The 20278-nt window shown below is 36.7% G+C and overlaps 1 protein-coding gene across 7 annotated transcripts in view; it reads left to right on the top strand.

The window, feature by feature from the left end:
- Positions 1–20278, top strand: part of RNF111 (ring finger protein 111) — a 104346-nt gene that overhangs the window by 74047 nt on the left and 10021 nt on the right. For 2 of the 7 annotated variants that reach the window (XM_006765215.2, XM_006765214.2), the window contains exons 6-10: positions 4586–4905; positions 8673–8931; positions 13830–14178; positions 15847–15999; positions 17033–17159. In XM_006765215.2, the coding sequence (XP_006765278.1) occupies positions 4586–4905; positions 8673–8931; positions 13830–14178; positions 15847–15999; positions 17033–17159 (1208 nt within the window). The remainder of the gene's footprint in view (positions 1–4585; positions 4906–8672; positions 8932–13829; positions 14179–15846; positions 16000–17032; positions 17160–20278) is intronic. The other 5 variants (XM_006765216.2, XM_006765217.2, XM_015564955.1 and 2 more) reach the window with 4 other exon arrangements.

The following is a 20278-nucleotide window of genomic DNA, read 5'->3' as shown; positions in this document are numbered from 1 at the left end:
AGAGCCTCGCCCAGAACTGGAGCTCAGGGCCTGAGCCTCGCTCCTGATTGAAAACGACAACCGCGCCCTCAGCCGCCAGCCCGCTCTGCACGCACCACCGTACCTTTGTATTTTCCACACTGCGCCTCCTCTGAGTCTTTATATGCTGTTCTTTTTCCTTCTAGTTGAAGAATTTCCACTCAGCCAGCTTTCCTGTGGTTCTGGGTGATGTCCATTCTGTCTTTTAGTTGTATTTTTGAAGTGGTTGTGCGAGGCAGCAATCAACGGTGTTTCTATGCCGCCGCGCCCTCAGCCGCCAGCCCGCTCTGCACGCACCACCGTACCTTTGTATTTTCCACACTGCGCCTCCTCTGAGTCTTGGTATGCTGTTCTTTTTCCTTCTAGTTGAAGAATTTCCACTCAGCCAGCTTTCCTGTGGTTCTGGGTGATGTCCATTCTGTCTTTTAGTTGTATTTTTGAAGTGGTTGTGCGAGGCAGCAATCAACGGTGTTTACCTATGCCACCATGTTGGTTCTCCCCACTCAGTTCTTACGGCTTCATTTTATTCTATGACTCTATAGAACATCAGTCCCCTATTTTCTTCACATCTTATCCTTACTTTGCATATTTTTTAAAAAATTCTGTACTGTTTAAAGTATTATATATGTCTCCTTTTCCCCCCATTGACCATTCCCCAGCCACTCTCAGCCCCCAGCACATGTCCTCATCCCCCTAGTATTTGTGTCCATTGGTAATGTTTATATGCATGCACCCAAGTCCTTTGGTAGATCTCTTATCCTGTTATAACTTTGCATTTTATTGCATAGTTCCAACCTTGGAAAACTTAAGCCAGTTTTGCTCTATCCAGGTTTCTAAATTGGGCTAACAAAATGCATAGAACCAAGCAGATTGGATGTATGGTATCTAATCTCAGGCTTTTGGTAGAAAGTTGCCATAGTATGATGTATCTTAATCAGTTACCTTTTCTTCCTCTCAATGGCTATTCCAAAATTCTCTCATTCTCCTTAAAACTTTGATTCCTTCAGGGGAAAGTAAAAAAAAAAAAAAAAAAATGGGATTCCTTCAGGGGAAAAAAAAAAAAAAAAAAAAAAAAATGGAGGGAGGTTAAAGCTCTGGACAGGTAGCTCAGTTGTTTAGAGTATCGTCCTGATACTCCAAAGTTGCAAGTTTGATCTTCATTTAGGGCACATACAAGAAGCAACCAATGAATGCATAAATAAAAAGTGGAACAACAAATCCATTTTCTCTCTCCTATATTCAACTTAGTGGTTCAGTTATAATACCAATTGATTTATATCTTAAATTGACTTTATGCTTGATGATGAGCTACTTGAAGATCAAAGATCAGGTCTGTTTTTTGCTTCTTTTTTTGTTAATTCTCACCCAAGGATTTTTAAAAATATATATTTTATTGATTTTTTACAGAGAGGAAGGGAAAGGGATAGAGTTAGAAACATCGATGAGAGAGAAACATCGATCAGCTGCCTCCTGCACACTCCCCACTGGGGATGTGCCCGCAACCAAGGTGCATGCCCTTGATCGGAATCGAACCTGGGACCCATGAGTCCGCAGGCTGACGCTCTATCTGCTGAGCCAAACCGGTTAGGGCCCAAGGATTATTTTCATTACTTTTTCAGCAAGAGAGTGGAAGGGAGGGAGTGGGAGAGAGAGAAACATGGATGTGAGAGAGACATCAATTGGTTGTCTCCTGCACACTCCCAGACGCGGGGAGCAAACCTGAAACCCAGGTATACACACCCTTGAACAGTAATAGAACCTGCGACCCTTTGGTGTGCAGACTGAGATTCTAACCACTGAGCTACCGGCCAAGGCTCCAGTGCCTTTTGTAAGTCCTTTACCATATCATTATTTTGTGTAAGACTTGCCAAGTGAATGAATAAGTACTCAGTGAATGAATTACTGAGTACATCTCAGTAATTCTCCTAGAATTACAGTGAAAGGACTTTAACCAGCTTGATGTCACTGGTCTGTAGAGTTAATTTTCCTGGTGCAGGTTTGTGATTGTCTCATTTTTGGTGGATACTCTGGGCTAATTTTAATAAAAAATGTTTTATTTACTTGATCATATATTTCTGTATTTCCCTTCTAATTTATGGCAGGTTTCTTTGGTCAATAACTGCCACGAGCCGGTCCATCCTTGCTGTTTCAAGGGACCTGGCATATATGGCATACTGTTCTTAATATGTTTGCTCACCTTCTTGGCACTATGTGTTTTAACCAAGGTCACCTCTCCGAGAAAGGTTGTTTCCCCAGGTAGGGATTTTCCCCTGAAGTTAGGGAGGGAATAAAACCTCTTAACCCCTTCCCCAGAGAACCTAGAGACAGAAGAACTTTGCTGGAGAGAACATGGCGAAAGATCCTGGACAGAACCTGGCTACAGAACCTGGCTGGAGAACCTGGAGAACGTGGCTGGAGAACCTAGCAAGAGAACATGGACACAGAACTTGGCTGGAGACTGTGGCTAAAGATCCTGGCAAGGCTGCTGATCAACTGAACGCTGTCTCCGTGTCATTCCTTCTTCGCCGACTCCATCCACACCTTTGGGGACCCCTGGACCTGCTGGGGCTGGACCCCAGCAAATAACTCTCCTTTAAATTTTTATTTCTTGATTTTAGTGAGAAGGAAGAAGGAGGAGGGAGGGAGAGAGAGAAATATCTATTTGTTGTTCCATTTACTTATGCATTCATTGATTGTTTCTTGTTTGTGCCCTGACTGGGGATTGAATCTGCAACTTGGCGTTATCAGGATGGCACTCTTCCCAGCTCGGGCTAGATAGTAACTCTTGAACAAGAGGAGAATCAGTTGTCTGTACTTTGAGTTGCTAACCTGTTTGAGCAACAAAGATGTTTTGAACTGTAGGAAAATAGACAATTTAATTGGAGGCCAAAACTGTACCCTAACAAGTAGAAGTATAAGGCCAGCCTTCTTTTTGAGGCCATGCTTTTAATGATCTGACCCCTTAAATATGCACTCAGTCTTAAATATATTCTAGTCATTGTACTTCCTTTTCTTTCACTCTGAGTTTTGTATTTGAAATATTTGAAGACATAGACGGTGTACATTCTTTCTGAATAAGGTAAGTGTCATATCTGTCACTCCAGTAACAGTTCTTATAATCCATAGATTTGCTCTTGTTACAAACTCATCTCTTGAGTTATACAAAATCCTCAAATAATTGGATTTGTAAAATTAAAGTATCAGAATTATAAGGTACCAGGAAAGTCATTTAGGTCACCCATTGAATGGATTTAGTGTCCCAGAGGTTTTCAATCTTTTTTTCCCCCCCTGAAGTAACACAATAAATGACATTCACTTGCACAACACTTTGACATGGGGGCTGAGATAAAACCCTGAAAATGTTGCAGGAAGTACTTCTCCTATATTTATTGCTACAAATATTACAGCATGTAGAAAAATAGGTACTTAATGTTCGATTTAGCATAGCTAAGATAGGCTGTTGATCATAATCAGTTCCTGATTGCTGGTTGTAACTGTCCAGGTTATTCAAGAAATTTGAAATCCAAATGAATGAAAGTGATATAGTGCTATAATTTATATTTTAATTTAAAGTGCTATAATTTATGTTTTAAAAGTAAATACCTTGTCCACTTGCGTAGTTTTTTGTTACAAATTATTTGTAATATTTAACCTCTCATCTAATGCTAACAAGGTAGTACTAATCCAGTAGTCAATTAAGAGATTAGTAAAAAGTAGTCATTTTTTTTTTTCTATCCAAGTTTACAGACTCCTGAATTCTAGTGTCCAGCTTAAGAACCTTTACAAAAGGGTACAGGAAATTTGCCCAAATTGGCCAGACTAGCAGCTTGGAAAGAAAACTACACAGATACTACAGAACAGGGATTAGATCATAGACCTCCCCCAGAAGGGAACCAGTGAAGGCAGGGTAGGACATGAATGGGAGGGCAGACCCAGGAGAATTGGAGGTTTGCTGCAGTCAGACCTATCAACCAGAGCCTAAAGCACTACCACCCAAATTCATTTATGTGAGCCCATAAATTCCCTTACTTGTTTCAGCCAGTTTTTGTTGTATTTTTATACCATTTGTTAGAAACCAGAAGATTCCTAATTGGTACATTGACCCAGAAGAGATCAGCTAGGTACTGTGAGCCAAATGGGAGGAGAATATTCCTGGTATCAGTTACTCTAGAAATAAGGCTAGAACAATGCTACTCCAGAATCCTAAGGGTTCTGAGGAGATGCCTCCGGGGTCATATAGGTGATGTGGGAGGAAAAGACACAGCTCGGTTTTCCACTCTTCTAATTTATACATTCTAAGTAAAAAATTTTATCTCCATATTTATCTGTTTTATATAGTTTCCACATAATACATAGTTTGAGGAGAGGCTGTATGTTAATATGTATGTTATAACTACTTTTAGAATTTATATGATATGTATGTTAAACTGGCACTATCATATCCTTTTTTACAGAACTTACTAAACATTTCTTAATTCTTTATTTACTTATTTATATATAAAACCTGCTTATTACACAGTGCTATTTGATCATTTGATTTTTCTATGCATTTCTTTTCTGTTACAAGATGACTTGAGGAGAGCTGCATCTAGTGCTGTAACGGAAAATGGCCCTCCTGCAATGCCAAGGTTACCTTCCTGCTGTCCCCAGCACTCGCCATGTGGAGGGTCGTCACAGAATCACCATGCATTAGGACATCCACATACAAGTTGCTTTCAGCAGCATGGCCACCATTTTCAACATCACCACCACCACCATCATACTCCCCACCCAGCTGTCCCAGTTTCTCCCTCCTATAGTGATCCTACATGCCCTGTGGAAAGACCTCCACAAGTACAAGCACCTTGTGGAGCAAATAGTAGTTCTGGTACCAGCTACCATGACCAGGTATGTGGAATTTATGACTTTTTCTTTCTTTTCTAAAATTTAAAAATATTGGGTGTTGTTTTTTTTCAGGAGGAAAAAAACATACCTAATAATACATTTTATATGCTAAATAAGTCATTATTCTATTGACCATGCAAAAGTTTCCTAATTTAGTGGTCTGTAATTTTTTCTTTTACTTAAGTCTCCAGGATTTTTTGATGGTCCAAATCAGGGGTGGGGCACGTCTGGCCCATGGGCCATATGAGGCCCAAGACATAATTTGGTCTGGCCCTGCCAAGGCATTAGGGGTGAGTTTGACCAAATATAGCAGCCTAATTCTGTATGGCCCTTGAATGATGTTATAAATATACAAAGGGCCCTTGGCAGAAAAGAGGTTCACCACCCCTGCTCTAAATTATTGCAGTTAATAGAGGGGGTCAGGGATGTAGAAAATCAGAAATGAAACTATTTTTTATTCTAGAATGGTTTTGGTTTTTTAGTTAAATACAGGTAAACCTGATCTTTGGGATTGTATTTCAAACAAAGTGTTGAAACTGCATTGTTAATTTACTTAATGAGAAATTGAGAAATTCTCCCAGTTTTTACTCCTCTACTTCCTATTTTGGAGCTCCCTATAATCTCCATGAATCTCTAGAGATAAACAGCCTTCTCAGATGCAAACCTGTGACATAGTTTCTCAGGTGCAGATGAGATTTTTAGTTTATAGGGAATTGAAATATCAGCAAAAAATTATAATTCAGTAAATTAGTTGATCATAGTGAATGCTCAGAATGTCAAATAATACTGCATTAGTATTGGTGGTCACATGTAGTTAATGAAGTCAAGTTTATATGCTATTTTAACTTTTACTATGATATAAACTTGGGTGGTAAATACTTTAGAAAACAAAACATGTTATTTCAAAGTAAAGTGGTAGCTGACCTATATCTTAGAAAAAATACTGGGGAAAAAAGTTAAAGAAAAAGATGAGGGGTTTAAGGAAAAAAAAAAAGCACCTCATAGACACAGACAACAGTATGGTGATTATCAGAGGGAAAGGAGGTTGCGGGGAGGTAGATGAGGGTAAAGGGGAGATAAATGGTGATGGAAGGAGACTTCATTTGGGATATTGGACAAAATATAGTATACAGATGATGTGTTATAGAATTGTACACCTGAAACCTATATAATTTTATTAACCAATATCACCCCAACAAATTCAATTTAAAAAATAAACTTTAGAGCAACTGGGTTTTTTTGTGTGTGTTTTTTTTGTATCCCTTGACCTTTCCTAAAGTACTTGTTTCATCTTTAAATTTTGATGGTTATCACTTCTGCATCTGACAGATTAAAATATAATTAAGAAATATTGGTGTTCCCTTAAAAAAACACAACACAACTAGGTGCTGTTATCGAGAAGAAATGTTAAAATGTTTAGTGGAAAATTTGATTTAAAAGATTTTAGATGATGTTTTGGTAACAGTTCTAAGTATTAATATCTACTAACCATCTAGACCTGTATACTTCTTGGGAATGAAGACGCAAAAGGAAAACTTTTCAGTGAACTGAATGAAATGCCCTACTTAAAAGCAAAATTTCCTTTTACTAGAAATTTGGGCTGAAGAGGGGTTTATAATTATAGTAGGAAAATGGTGAAGAAGTGAATCTACCAACTTCTCCCACATTCATTCAAGAGCTGCCAAAAGGTGGGCCTTTTGTTCATAGAATGTTGTTGTTGAAGTAATAAAATATTAGAGCTGGTTTGAGAGATCAATTGTGTATGGCACATTTTCTTTCAACCTGACAGACTCAATTATAGGTAAAGTCTCTTACATTTCTGTTCAATGTAAAATAAATATAACCTATACTGTCTCTAAGTAGATGTATTTGGACTACATACAAAACTTGAGGTAAATCAGCAGAATCGGGCATTCAGTGGTGACAGCAGATATGAAGGAGAATAGAGTGAGGTTTTGGAGATGTGAACAATTGAGATTCATATAGACATTTGGAATACTCTCTAATTAGGCACATGCTCATGAGATCACCTCCAGTTGGACCTATGTGGCCACAATAGAAAGTGAAGAATGCGAGACATAAACTGATCTGAGGATTTGTGATAGTGTAAGTCTTATGATTGAGTGCCAGATGGTGGATAGGCAGAGAAAGATTGGTGAGTATTAGGCCTGATAGCAAAGAAGTTGCAGTAGTCACTTGACTCTCTATAGTCTGTACTATTCCTTTGTGTGAAGCTTCTTTCTCTTTTGAAAGAGTAGTTCAGTATTATGCTTATAATCTATGTAAAGTAATATTTGCCATTTTTGTACCAATCTCGATTCTCCTTCCTTCCCTCTAGAATAGAATTGAATGAACTGTTGGAATTGTGAAAAATTGGTTTTCCCCTTTGTTGGTTTTTCCCCCTTTCTATTTATTCTTTACTTGTAACTTTCCCTTCGGTTCCTTCCAGGAGGACCTTCACCCTACTTTACTCACTCTCTGGGAGTGTTCTTAATCAGTGACTGGAGAAAGAAGATAGGAAATTTGCTCACCTTCATAGTATGTTGATACTCCAGTGCATTTGCCAAATTTTAGCCTAAATAGGAAAATAGGGAAAGGATTTGAACCATAAATAAAAACTCATGACCTTACAGTATTTTTCTTGAACCTTATTTACCCAATTTGAGGGCATACATTATATTTTCCAACTCAAAAGAAAGAGGCCAGGCATTAATTAGTTGTAGACACATAACATAGAGGAAGAAAGGACCTATTCTTTTTCACCTTCCCACAGCTTCTTCCTTCCCTTTTAGCATCCACAGTTTCTTTTGTTTCTGGTGTCCCCTGAGCCTGGAGCCCACTGAAAGCACAGAGACCACTATTCTTCCTCCTTGAATGGCCTTGGCCTCTTATATTACCCAAGCTTTCTTTATCTCCAGCCCTCAGCTTCCAGTGTTGAATAGTTCCTATATATAATTCCATATATAACACCAAATCTTTACTAGTATATTGTTTAATCACATTTTTAAAATTACAGCTATGGTGAACACTAAGCAAAAGATTTTGTATTTAAATTAAGAATACAAATAAGCAATTCTATTTTTGTAATCTGCTTTAGATTAGAAGGTAAAGTGTTTTACATAGGATTTTTCAGTGCTTTTAGAGGGGGGGAGGAGGGAACTTAATTACTGATGAGTAGACTCTTGGGTTTATTTTCCAACTTAGTATATGGATCTTCCCCAAATTCATGTTTCTAATAAAAGGAATCTTATGCCCTTTGTTATCTTGGGTAATGTTGGCACTATTTAAGGTTCAGTTGAATATTTGCTATATACAGTTTAGAAATAGAACAAATTTTTACCTAGAACCTTAATATCTTCAGTAATGTGATTACATGTTGTTCAAAGAAGTTCTAAATTACTAATCAGAATTTTGGGGTAAAGGAGAATATGAAAGTATGATTGAAAAGTTTTCTTTTTTTCTAAGATCTAGATAATGGAAGAGAAATAGACCTTAAAGTAATAATTAACTTTGTTCATCTTGTAGCATGGTCTTATGCTTGATTTTTAAAAATTGATTATAGATTTTAAGTATATAATTACAATTTTTGCAATCAAAGATACACAGTATTTTCTTGGTGTTCAGTAGGTTTCACACTAAAAATTTTATCATTTTCAAATAATTCAAAGATTCTATTTTCTAGATTACGTTAGAAGTACTTTTATAGCATAACATGAAACAATGTTTTAAAAAAACTTTAGAAAGATAAAATACAATTCCTCTTTATGTAGCAGGCTTTGCCAGTGGACCTGAGCAGCAATGCTATCAGAAGTCATGGAAGTGCTGGTTTTCACGGAGCATCTGCATTTGACCCCTGCTGCCCTGTTTCTTCTTCCCGAGCTGCAATCTTTGGCCATCAGGCTGCTGCTGCTGTCCCGAGCCAGCCATTATCACTAGATGGTTATGGGTCAAGCATGGTTGCACAGCCCCAGCCCCAGCCCCCTGTACAAGCCTCACTCTCGTCATGTCGACATTATATGCCACCTCCTTGTAAGTATAAATTTAACAGGCAGAAACCTTAGGGGCACCATATACAGGAAGCTTTTACATTCCCGTATGAAATTACCTTTCTGTCATCTTAATTTAAAGGTCAGATGTTGTTTAAAAGGGTCAGGGAAATAAAAAGTTTATTTTATTTTACATTTTAACATTTTAATATTTATGAAATTGAAATACATTTAATGGCATACTAGATTCCTATAAAAGGAAGTTTTAGGGAACTTAGATTTATCCTTTAAGATTAATGGAAAATTTGGAAGTTTAGTAGTTGTTTCTAGACACAGGAAAGTAAATTTTGAGTAAGAATTCTGAAACTTGCCCTAGCCGGTTTGGCTCAGTTGATAGAGCATTGGCCTGTGGACTGAAAGGTCCCGGGTTCGGTTCTGGTCAAGGGCATGTACTTTGGTTACGGGCACATCCCGTACACAGTGGGGGGTGTACAGGAGGTAGCTGATCCAATGTTTCTCTCTCATGGATGTTTCTGACTCTCTATCCCTCTCCCTTCCTCTCTGTAAAAAATCAATAAAATATATCTTAAAAAAAAGAATTCTGAAACTTAACTGAGGCATTAGAATTCCTTGACAAAAGCTTTACCAATTACAAAAGGTTTCCATATTCAGTAATGCAGGCAATTAAAATAGAATCAGACATGACTTTTTTAAAGAAATTGAAATCTATGAGATATCAGAAATAAGAAATAACCTAAAGCTATGTAACATGTATTTACTACTTCATTAAATCATAGGCTAATAATTGTGGAAATTTAATAAGTACTTTGATTTAAGAACTGAAAATTCATGCAAGGAATAAACCAGGCTTTTGTTCTGATTACATGGAAAGGATCATTTTCAGTTATATATCTCATTAGATTTCTTCTTTCTCTCCTCTAATTTTTTTAAGTTTGTGTTCTACATATAACGAGTCAAACCAGAATTTGTGCAGTGAAACCTGGTGACATGATTTATTTTTACTATAATGCAACTTAACACTTAAAATGTAAGCTAGAAAACAGGTTTTGAAACAGTTTTTGCAAAGCATTGACAAATGGACAGATTCTGTATATGAACACTGGTATGAAATTATACAGGCTGATTTGTAATATTTGTTGATACTCATCTTCAACTGATCATCTTTTATTAAATACTCAAAATGTGTGGTTTTCTGCCCATCTCCTTTAAATAATATAGTGAGGCAACTTATAGTGATAGTGAATTCATCCTTTTTAATGTCCTAATGAAGAAATAAATGTTTTAGACCAACTTGATTTATTATAAAAATAACGTGTACATCCTAAGAAGTTCAAGCTGCAGAATGATATAAAATGAGAAGTTAAAAGCCCTTCTCCCCATATCCTACTAATCTTAACACCATAGAGGTAACAACTGTTTATAAAACCTTTTAGAAATTTTATTTGAACATACAAATGTATATATTTAAAAAATGGAATCATATTAAACATTATTTGCCTCTTGCTTTTGGATTCCTGATGTTTTTTAAATTTAACAATGCCTTGATTTTTTCCATAAGTGGAAATTTTTTAGCACATAAAAATCTAGTTCATTGTTTTTAATACCTTTATAATATTCCATTACCAGTTCCTCTGTTGATGGACATTTAAATTGATTGTAGTTTTTTAAAAATATATTTTATTGATTTTTTTACAGAGAGGAAGGGAGAGGGACAGAGAGTTAGAAACATCGATGAGAGAGAAGCATCGATCAGCTGCCTCCTGCACACCCCCTACCAAGGTACATGCCCTTGACTGGAATCGAACCCGGGACCCTTCAGTCCGCAGGCCAACGCTCTATCCACTGAGCCAAACCAGTCAGGGCGATTGTTTGTAGTTCTTTAATCTATCTGTAGGATAACTTCCTAAGAGTGAGATTGCTGGGTCAAAGTGACATATTGAACTTTTAGGAAGTTGAATATCAGTAACTTTCTTCTTTTTTTTTTTTTAACTCGCAAGAACACATAAAATAGGGAAGGAAGAGAAATAATCTGTGGGAATGCAGAATGGTATTTTTCCACAATGGTTAGCAATCTGTTTTGTTTAGATATATAATGATTATAATGATGGCTTATATTCTCACCACACAGAAAAAGATGGTATCTATGTGACCTGATTGGATGTGTTAATTAACCTTATTGTTATAATTATTTCATAAAGTATATGTATGCCAAATCATATTGTACACCTTAAATATATACAGTTGTATTTGTTAACTAGAGGCCTGGTGCCGAATTTTTGCACCTTTGGGTCCCTCAGCCTGGCCTGCAGGATTGGGCCAAAACCAGCTCTCTGACGTCCCCTGAGGGGTCGGATTGCTGGAGGGCACAGGCCAGGCCAAAGGATCCAAACGGTGCATGATCGGGGCCAGGGAGAGACGTGGGAGGTTGGCCAGGTGGGGAGGGACTGTAGGGAGGGTTCCAGCGCGTGTCTGTTCCATCTCACTCAGTTCCGATCAGCTGGACCCCAGCAGCAAGCTAACCTACCAGTTGGAGCGTCTGCCCCCTGGTGGTCAGTGCCCGTCATAGCGAGCAGTGAGTGGCCTTAGCATATCATTAGCATATTACGCTTTGATTGGTTGAACAGCCGACTGTTCGACCAGACACTTAGCATATTAGGCTTTTATTGTATAGGATTATACCTCAATAAAGCTGAAAAATAAAATGATTGTTGAAGAGTTTAACTTAAATTCATTCTGAAGCAAAACTTCAAAATTTTGTAATATTTGTGAATATTATTTTTTGCATAATGATTATAGAAATAGAAAACTTTGAGATGAAACTAGAAAAATGTTCTAAAATTGAGAAAAGATAGTTAATGATAAAACAGTGACTTTTTTTTATGATCAAGAAGTACTGAGTTTGGTGACTTCCTGAAGCATTAATTTGAAAATATAACTTTTAAAAAAATATCAGCTTAAAAATTTGTCTTACAACCCTGTTGAGCTACTGAATGTTTCTTTTAAATACATGCTAGCAAGGTTTCATTTGAAAATATAGCTGAATGAATGTTCATGGTTACTTGCTGACTGAATCAAAAGAATGAAGAATTGAAAGAATTTCTTCTGGAATGAAACTAGAGAATGGCCATAGCTTCATACCAGACTACTGAGAAAATCTTCCACATTCAAACTCAAATTCATGGAGGAGACCAGCATACTTTTAGACTTCAAACAGCTGTATATCTCTCTTAGAATACAGTCTTCAGAGGGACCTTTCACCAGTCACTTTGAAACACAAAGATTCAGAGTAAAGATATGGGGGAAATTATCTGTATGAAGGGCTGATTTCCATGGCATGTTCCTGGCAAATCTGTCTTTCATTTTCTTAACCCCTAGAGTGCCGGGGAGCGCGCGATTGCGCTCTTTCTGTCTTTGGCCAAAAGTGCTGGGAGCGTGCCATTGCGCTCCTCCTGCAGTGTCCAATTCTAAGTCTGCTTTTATTAGTGATGATGATATTGCTAAATATGTCAATTCTTGCTGTGAAGATGACGATTTTGTGGAAGATATTGAATATGTAACTTCATTTACTTGCGATTCATAATTTTTTTCCTAAACTGCTGTAAAATCAGCAAAAATGCCTTGGCAATTTTAGCATAGTTCCTAGGATATTGGTTAGCACTCAAAGAGTTAATGTAACACAGGAAAAATGGCATGGGGCGGGGAAAGAGAAGAGCAGCAATTAAAGAATGTCTTTGCCGTCTTGCCTTTCTCTAGTGCTCTATAACCAGTAAATCCTAAAGCAAAGAAGATTTATGTATTTAGAAATATATAACATACATTTGGCTTCACAGAAGCAAAAAAAAATTGTAAATGGCAAAATATAATTGGCAAAATAAAATTCAGAAAAATGTTTATACCTTATTATGAGAAAGTTTCCATGTATACAAAGAATATTTACAGATTAACAAGAAAAGGTGAACAGGAGGCTAAGAATATGAATAGATATTTCTAGGAAGAAATATAAGTGGTTAATAAATAGAAGATTTTTCTCAGATTGGCATCTTAAAAATTTATTGATAGTGTAGGGATAATCAGACCCACTCATGTACTGTTAGTGGAAATATTAATTTCTGTAACCTTTTGGAAAGGGTATTTTGTCAACTGGCATCTAGATTATTCTCTTAGACTCAGAAATATTTATAGGAATATATGCTACAATAATTGTCCATGAATAACGTCTCTGTGCACGCGTGCACACACATACTCTTACGTACATGCACATATGAGGGAGCAACATAGGAGGACCATACACAGATGTGTATTATAGCATTTGGGTTGCTTTCAATTTTTAAAGAAATATTAGACTTTATTTTTTAGAACAGTTTTAGATTCACAGAAAAATTGAGACAGTAGCTCAGAGAGTTTGTATATGCCCCACGTGTAGTTTCCCTTATTACTAATATCATACATTATTATAGTACATTTGTTAAAATTAATTAAACAATATTGATACATTATTTTTTATACATTATTATTAACTAAAGTCCATGGTTTACTCGGACTTTAATTTTAGCTAGCTTTTAATTTTTATCAGTGGCAATTTCTTCAATAAATCTTGGTATATTCCCATAATAGAATGCTGTGAGACTGTGAATGAAGTGAAGATATATGTATTGACATGAGAATATATCTAAGATTATTTCAAGAAAGGATGCAGAGCGAAATTGAACAGACTTGATAAAGTATTCATTAAAATTAAGTATGTGCTAGCGGGGGAATGTCAAGGGGTGTGGCGGGGAAGGAGTCATGTGTAATACTCTTTGTAATACTTTAAGAAATAAAAAAAAAGTTAAGTATGTGCTAATATGTTTGTAAAATCCATTAGGGATAGGTAATAGCAGTATGTGCTCAACTGCATGGTGCCTGTGTGTTTCTTTACAGATGCTTCTTTAACAAGACCACTTCATCATCAAGCCTCTGCCTGCCCCCACTCTCATGGAAACCCTCCTCCTCAGACACAGCCTCCACCTCAAGTGGATTACGTTATTCCTCATCCTGTACATGCTTTCCATTCTCAGATGTCTGCTCATACAACATCTCACCCAGTGGCACCGCCACCCCCAACTCACTTAGCCAGTGCAGCTGCACCAATCCCTCAACATCTTCCTCCCTCACACCAGCCGATTTCTCACCATATTCCAGCCACTGCACCTCCAGCACAGAGACTGCATCCTCATGAAGTAATGCAGAGGATGGAAGTTCAAAGGAGGAGGATGATGCAGCATCCAACGTAGGTTTTATACTTTTAAAAAGATAATCACACTTTACTCCATTCCCTTCTGTCTCCACTGGTCTTTAAAACTATAAAAACCTGTAGAAGTGATAGAACTGTATTAAATCCTCAGTTTAAAAGAAAATTAATTCTTTACTAACTAGAATCTTCTTCTTATCCTGAGTTGTAGAGGTTGACAAAACAATTTTATATCAGGTCATCTAATGAAATCAAACCATTTTCAGGATAATATCCAGGGTCATTTACTTGTGCAAACCAATCCCTTCTTTGCCTGTTTCCTCAGTATCCCATAGTAAAGATAAATGTTAGAATGGATGGTTCAGAGGAAAAAGATATAATGTTATTATAGACATAATTTGACTTATATATTATCAACCAGAGGGAAGAACAGTATTAGCATTATCAACTGGTATTGAAAAAATAGTCTTCTTTAGTTTTTATTTACAAATTTAAATATCAAAATATTGTACTCCACAAACATGCAAAAACTATAATTGAACTTTTTGTTTTCTTTTGAAAATTCAGGATCTAATTTTCTAATTCAGCGCAGTAAACTCTGTTGGTCTAATTCTGCCTACCTGTTTTTGTGAATAAAGTTTTATAGGAAAACATCTATACCTGTTCATTTATGTATTGTCAATGGCTTTTTTCACACTGCAAAGACTAGGTTGAGTAGTTGAGACAGAGACCAGGTGGCCTAAGAGCCAACGATATGAACTACTTGGCCCTTACAGAATGTGTTTGCAAAACTGTTGATCTAACTAATGACTTAGCACTTGTGTAACTTTTTGCTTTAGTTACATAATTTAAGGTTATATCCAGAATCTCTGGCTGCTATTGCCATTCAAATATAGTAACCTTTTATATAGAAAGTTGCCAATTTAACATTCAGATCATTTAGTATTTAGAAAATTACTTTTTGTAATAATTAGAGATTCAAAATCTATAATTATGTTAGAAACTAATAGAAAAGTAAGAATTAGAATAAAAATTACTACCTGGAACTTTTTTTAAATAAGTACTTAGAACTTTATGGCCATTTACAATTGTGCATTCGACTGACTTAAGGCTAGAAAGAGAAGATATAATAAGTTGGGATGAAGAATAAAGAGTGTGAATGGAGTAGTAACACTTTCTCAGATGTTAATTCAAATGATGCTAACATGTACTTGGCATCTGTTTTTTAAAAAAATGAACAAGGTCAAAATGTTTTTCTCTTAAAAGTTTTATCCATTAAAATAGATGAATGTTGTTATAACATAAAAGTGAAGCAAACAAATAGCTTCCATTTTCTTGCCCTATATGTTTACATAAAATAACCTCTTTGTGCCTGCAGCATTTGCTGGGGTATTTAATATTTAAAATTATATTTTTATTCCATTCCTACTATTCTATTTAAAATATCTACTGTGAAGAAGGTATACCAGATAATGTTAAAATTGCCCTTTTCTTTGGATGATATTTGAATTGGAGGCATTATAATAAATGGGCAGTAAGAATTTTGTGGGCTAGGGTTTCTTGATATATTATGAATCATTAATTTTGTGTTATATTTCTATAATTTATTGTTATAGTTAATTTTATGACTAATCTATAGATGTTTGTACTATTAATACCAGATTGTTTTCTACATTAAGAAATAACCAATTATTCGATTATTTCCAGTGGTCTTTTTATGTTCTGTGTTTCCAGGCGGGCACATGAACGCCCCCCACCCCATCCACATAGGATGCACCCAAACTATGGTCATGGGCATCATATTCATGTGCCTCAGACAATGTCCTCACATCCTCGACAGGCTCCAGAGAGATCCGCCTGGTCAGTATCTTGTTTATTTTAAAGTTCTGCTCAGCATCTTGTGGTAAAACTGCTGGAAGAGATGCTTTGTAGTGGAATGCCATACAAAAGGATGATGTGGAGAAACTGAATTGCAGCTTAGCTTTGAGGCACTGGCTATGGGTGAGTTAAAGAGACCTGGAGATGAAAGAGTAGGAGCTTGAGTTCTGGATCAGGGAACCATGTTAAACAAGAGTAGAGCTTTTTTGGTGGTTGTTTTTCAGGGGTTTCTATCATCAAAGTTAACTCCATAAGTGAATCCTACTTTTCACAACTTTTTTATCTACCTTTGTGCTCAAATTTGCTTTATCACCCTTAACCCCTGCTGTTGACAAGGGAAATCCAGCCTCCTGGGTTTCTGGTCTTCTCCTAGAGAAATGAAAGCAGATTTACTTTAATTTTCTTTCTGAAACAGTTGTTTGTAGGCAGTTGTTGAGATTTTGACCCACAGTTGACTTTTGAGGCAAAATATAAAATGAGAGTATATTTAGCCTTTACCGATATTACTATTTGTGAAATTTTGTATACCCTTGCTTTATAAGTTACAGAAGTGTTTGCTCTTCTGATTATCTTTGATGCCAACAAACAAAAGCCACTGTAACATCTGTAACATTCATGTAAACAAAAAAAGTGAACTCTGCTTTGTATGCTCAAGTAGAATCAGACTTTTAGTTTGGAAGGAACCTTAGGGACCATTCAGTATACAGTTGACCCTTGAACAAGACGGGTGTGGATTCATGCAGTTCCAACCAATGTTGTTCAAGCGTCAACTGTATTGCTTTCCTTAGTAAGATGTGAAACTGTCCAAATTGCTTTGGGTCTCATGGTCACAAAATTGAATTTTTGAGTTTTAATTTCTGCAATGAATTCGAAATTATGAGTTAAATCTTTTGGGCTAACTTATCTTTTTCTCAACTTATGTACATTAAAATTTAAATTACTTTCTCCCTCATTTTTGTTGATAATAAAGACATTAAGGATGTCTGAAAGTTAAACTCTTCTCATCCTTTGCCAGGGAACTGGGAATTGAAGCTGGAGTGACTGCAACTACTTACACACCTGGAGCATTGCATCCTCACTTGGCCCATTACCATGCACCACCTCGACTTCATCACTTACAACTAGGAGCACTTCCTTTAATGGTAAAATAGGAAATTTGCAAAATTCTGATATATTCTCCTAAAAGTATTCCTTCTTTTCTAAGTTAAATATTTTATTGGAGATGTGTTTTAATGTATTAGTTGTTGTGGGTGTCTTAATAGATCTTGAGAATTGCTAGAGAAAATTTGCTATAAAAAGGTATTGGGTACATTAAAATCTGTATTTGTATTATAAAATGAATTCTTCTTAATGTAAAAATGACTACGTTTTTTCTTTTATTCAAAGATGACAATCTTGGTCCATTGTCATTAAAACGTGATTTATTTTTCATAATAGTAATTTGTTCTGATGTATTTGTACTTTATTCTCTTGTCTTCAGGACTATTAATTCTCTGTATCTGATTTGAACAGATTCAGATTTTATTGATACCAGTTTGAGATCCAAAGAACAAGTTCAGCAAAAATTTACTGAGTTTGCTATTTATAACACAAACTAGTTACAAAAGTGGTACAGAGAAGGGAGTAGTTTGGTTTTGTGCGGGTAGAGACACTGTAGGGAAGGGTTTCCGAGATGCTTTATTATGCATATGACTTCTGAACAGGCTTTGGAATTGAGAATGGTGCTCTTACAGTGGCCATAGCCTGTAAAGAGCTGTCAAATAGCCCTGACCGTTTGGCTTAATACATAGAGCATCAGCCTGCAGACTGAAGGGTCCCAGGTTCGATTCCGGTCAAGAGCACATGCCCGGGGTTACAGGCTCAATCCCCAGTAGGGGGCGTGCAGGAGACAGCCAATCAATGATTCTCATCGTTGATCTTCATGCAAGCCAATGGACATGGAAAACAGGGGAATGAGAACATGAGTGGGGGGGCGGGGGTTAATGGGGGAGATAAGGACACATTTGTAATACCTTAACTAATAAAGAATTAAAAAAACAAAAACGAGCTGTCAAATAGCATAAGTCAAGCAACTCCAAGTAAATTGGAACTTCTAGATCTTAAGGGTGAGGGAAACTTAGCAATACAAAATAATGTTGCCCTGCCAAGAAACTTGTACTCAAAGAACCATTGGAAAAGGGAACATCTTGATTATATTTATGTTTTAGAGTGATTAAATCAGATTGTAATTAGAAAGACCACTTTCTCAGTTGTGTGGAAAATAGATTTCAGGGTGGAAGGAACTAGTTAAGACTTATAGTAGAAGAGGTAAAGTGATGAATTCCTGAACAAAGGCAATAGCAGTTTCCATAAAAATGATGGGACACATTTGAGTAATATTTAGGATGATTTCTAGCTTGGATTATTAGGTGCATAGTGGTGCCACTCACTGAGTTGGAGAATATTAGATGAGGGTTTAAGAAAGGGGTTAGATGAGTTAGGTTTTGGATATATTGAATCTTAAATAACTGTGTGTATCAAGGTGGAATGTCCAGTAGGAAGTTAAGTTTATGGTCTGAACTTTCAAATCATAAACATATCTTGAGTTAGAGATATTGTGCTCTGCCAATATCTATATATATAAAAAGCTTGTGACTGGTCACTATGACACCCACTGTAGCTGGCCAACCAGCCCGATCGGGGCAAGCCAGCTGGATCCCACCCATGCATGAATTCATGCACCGGGGCTCTAGTATAATAATATATATGTGTCACATATCTGTCATAATATGGAAGAAGATTAAACTTCCAGGAAAAATATGTAGAATGTGAATAATGATAATACTGTACTTGAAATAGGATTTGGAGAACTGGCTAGAGAATCAGAGGAGAAACAAAGTTAAAATAATGTCAGCCCTAGCCGATTTGACTCAGTGGATAGAGCGTTGGCCTGTGGACCAAAGCATCCTGGGTTCAATTCCAGTCAAAGCACATACCTCAATTGCAGCTTCTCCCCGACCTGGGCCCTGGTTAGGGCACATGCAGGAGACAACCAATCAATATGTTTCTCTCACATCGATATTTTTCTCTGTCTTTCCCTCTCTATTCCACTCTCTCTAAAAATCAGTGGAAAAATATCCTCAGGTGAGGATTTTAAAAAGAAAAAGAGAATAATGTCAAAATAATATGGTCAGTAGTGTCTCACCCCCAAAAAATAAAGTTTGAAAAATATGTAATGCATTTATTTGGCATTGGAGTAGTTATTGGTGACTATTGTCAGAGTGGTTTTAGCAATAGTGAAAAATGGAGAACCAGGTGCTTCTTAGATTCCAGTAAGGAAGGTGAAAATGTGAGGTCAGTGAATATCAAGTACTTGAACAGTCTAGTATGGCTGTGGCTTAGTGGTTTAGCATAGACTTATGAATGAGGTTGTCACGTTTGATTCCCGGTCAGGGCAGGTTTCAGGCTCCATCCCCAGTGGGCAGATGCAGAAGGCAGCTGATTAATGATTCTCTTTGATTACTGATGTTTCTATCTTTCTTTCCCTCTCCTTTCCTCTCTGAAATCAACAAAAATATTTTTAAAATATGAAAAAAATATATAAACTACTTGAATTGAATATAAGCTTGGCTGTGAAGGGAAATAGGCTTGAAAAGTATTTCAGGTTCAAGAAGATAACTTCAATTTAGAGAAACTTGAATTATTTTAGGTTTAAGATAACAACATTAAAGAGAACTTGTTTGAAGTTATAGAAAAGAGGGGTGACATACCCAGCGTGGGAGAACAAGAGAACATGGGAACAGGTTATAGAGATGAACTTTGAGAGGAGAAAGAGGAAGCTAATCCATAAACACTAGAAAAAGGATACTAGGGAGGTTTATAGGGAAGTGCAGGTTTAAATAATTTGGGGATCAGAGTTCCTGTCTGATTTTTCATTTTCCTTGGAGATGTGTAGGAGGTTGGGTTATCTGCTGGCAATATTGATCTATTCAAAATTTTTTATTTATGATTAGAGAGAGAAACATTGATTGGTTTTTGCACTTATGATACATTCATTGGATCTTTGTATGTGCCCTGACTGGAGATCGAGCCCGCAAGCTTGGTGTATCGGATGAAGCTCTAACCAACTGAGCTACCAGGCCAGGACTTCAATATTGATTTTTTTAAAATTAAATCTTTATTGTTCAGATTATTACAGCTGTTCCCCCCCTCCCCCCATAGCTCCCCTCCACCTGGTTCCCACCCCTCCATCTACCCTTACCCCCTACCCCCCCGCTGTCCT

This window comes from Myotis davidii, unplaced genomic scaffold (genome assembly GCF_000327345.1).
Source record: "Myotis davidii unplaced genomic scaffold, ASM32734v1 scaffold441, whole genome shotgun sequence".
Classification (NCBI taxonomy): Eukaryota; Metazoa; Chordata; class Mammalia; order Chiroptera; family Vespertilionidae; genus Myotis; species Myotis davidii.
Note: the sequence above shows the minus strand (reverse complement) of the source record. Positions and strands in the feature narration are given on the sequence as shown.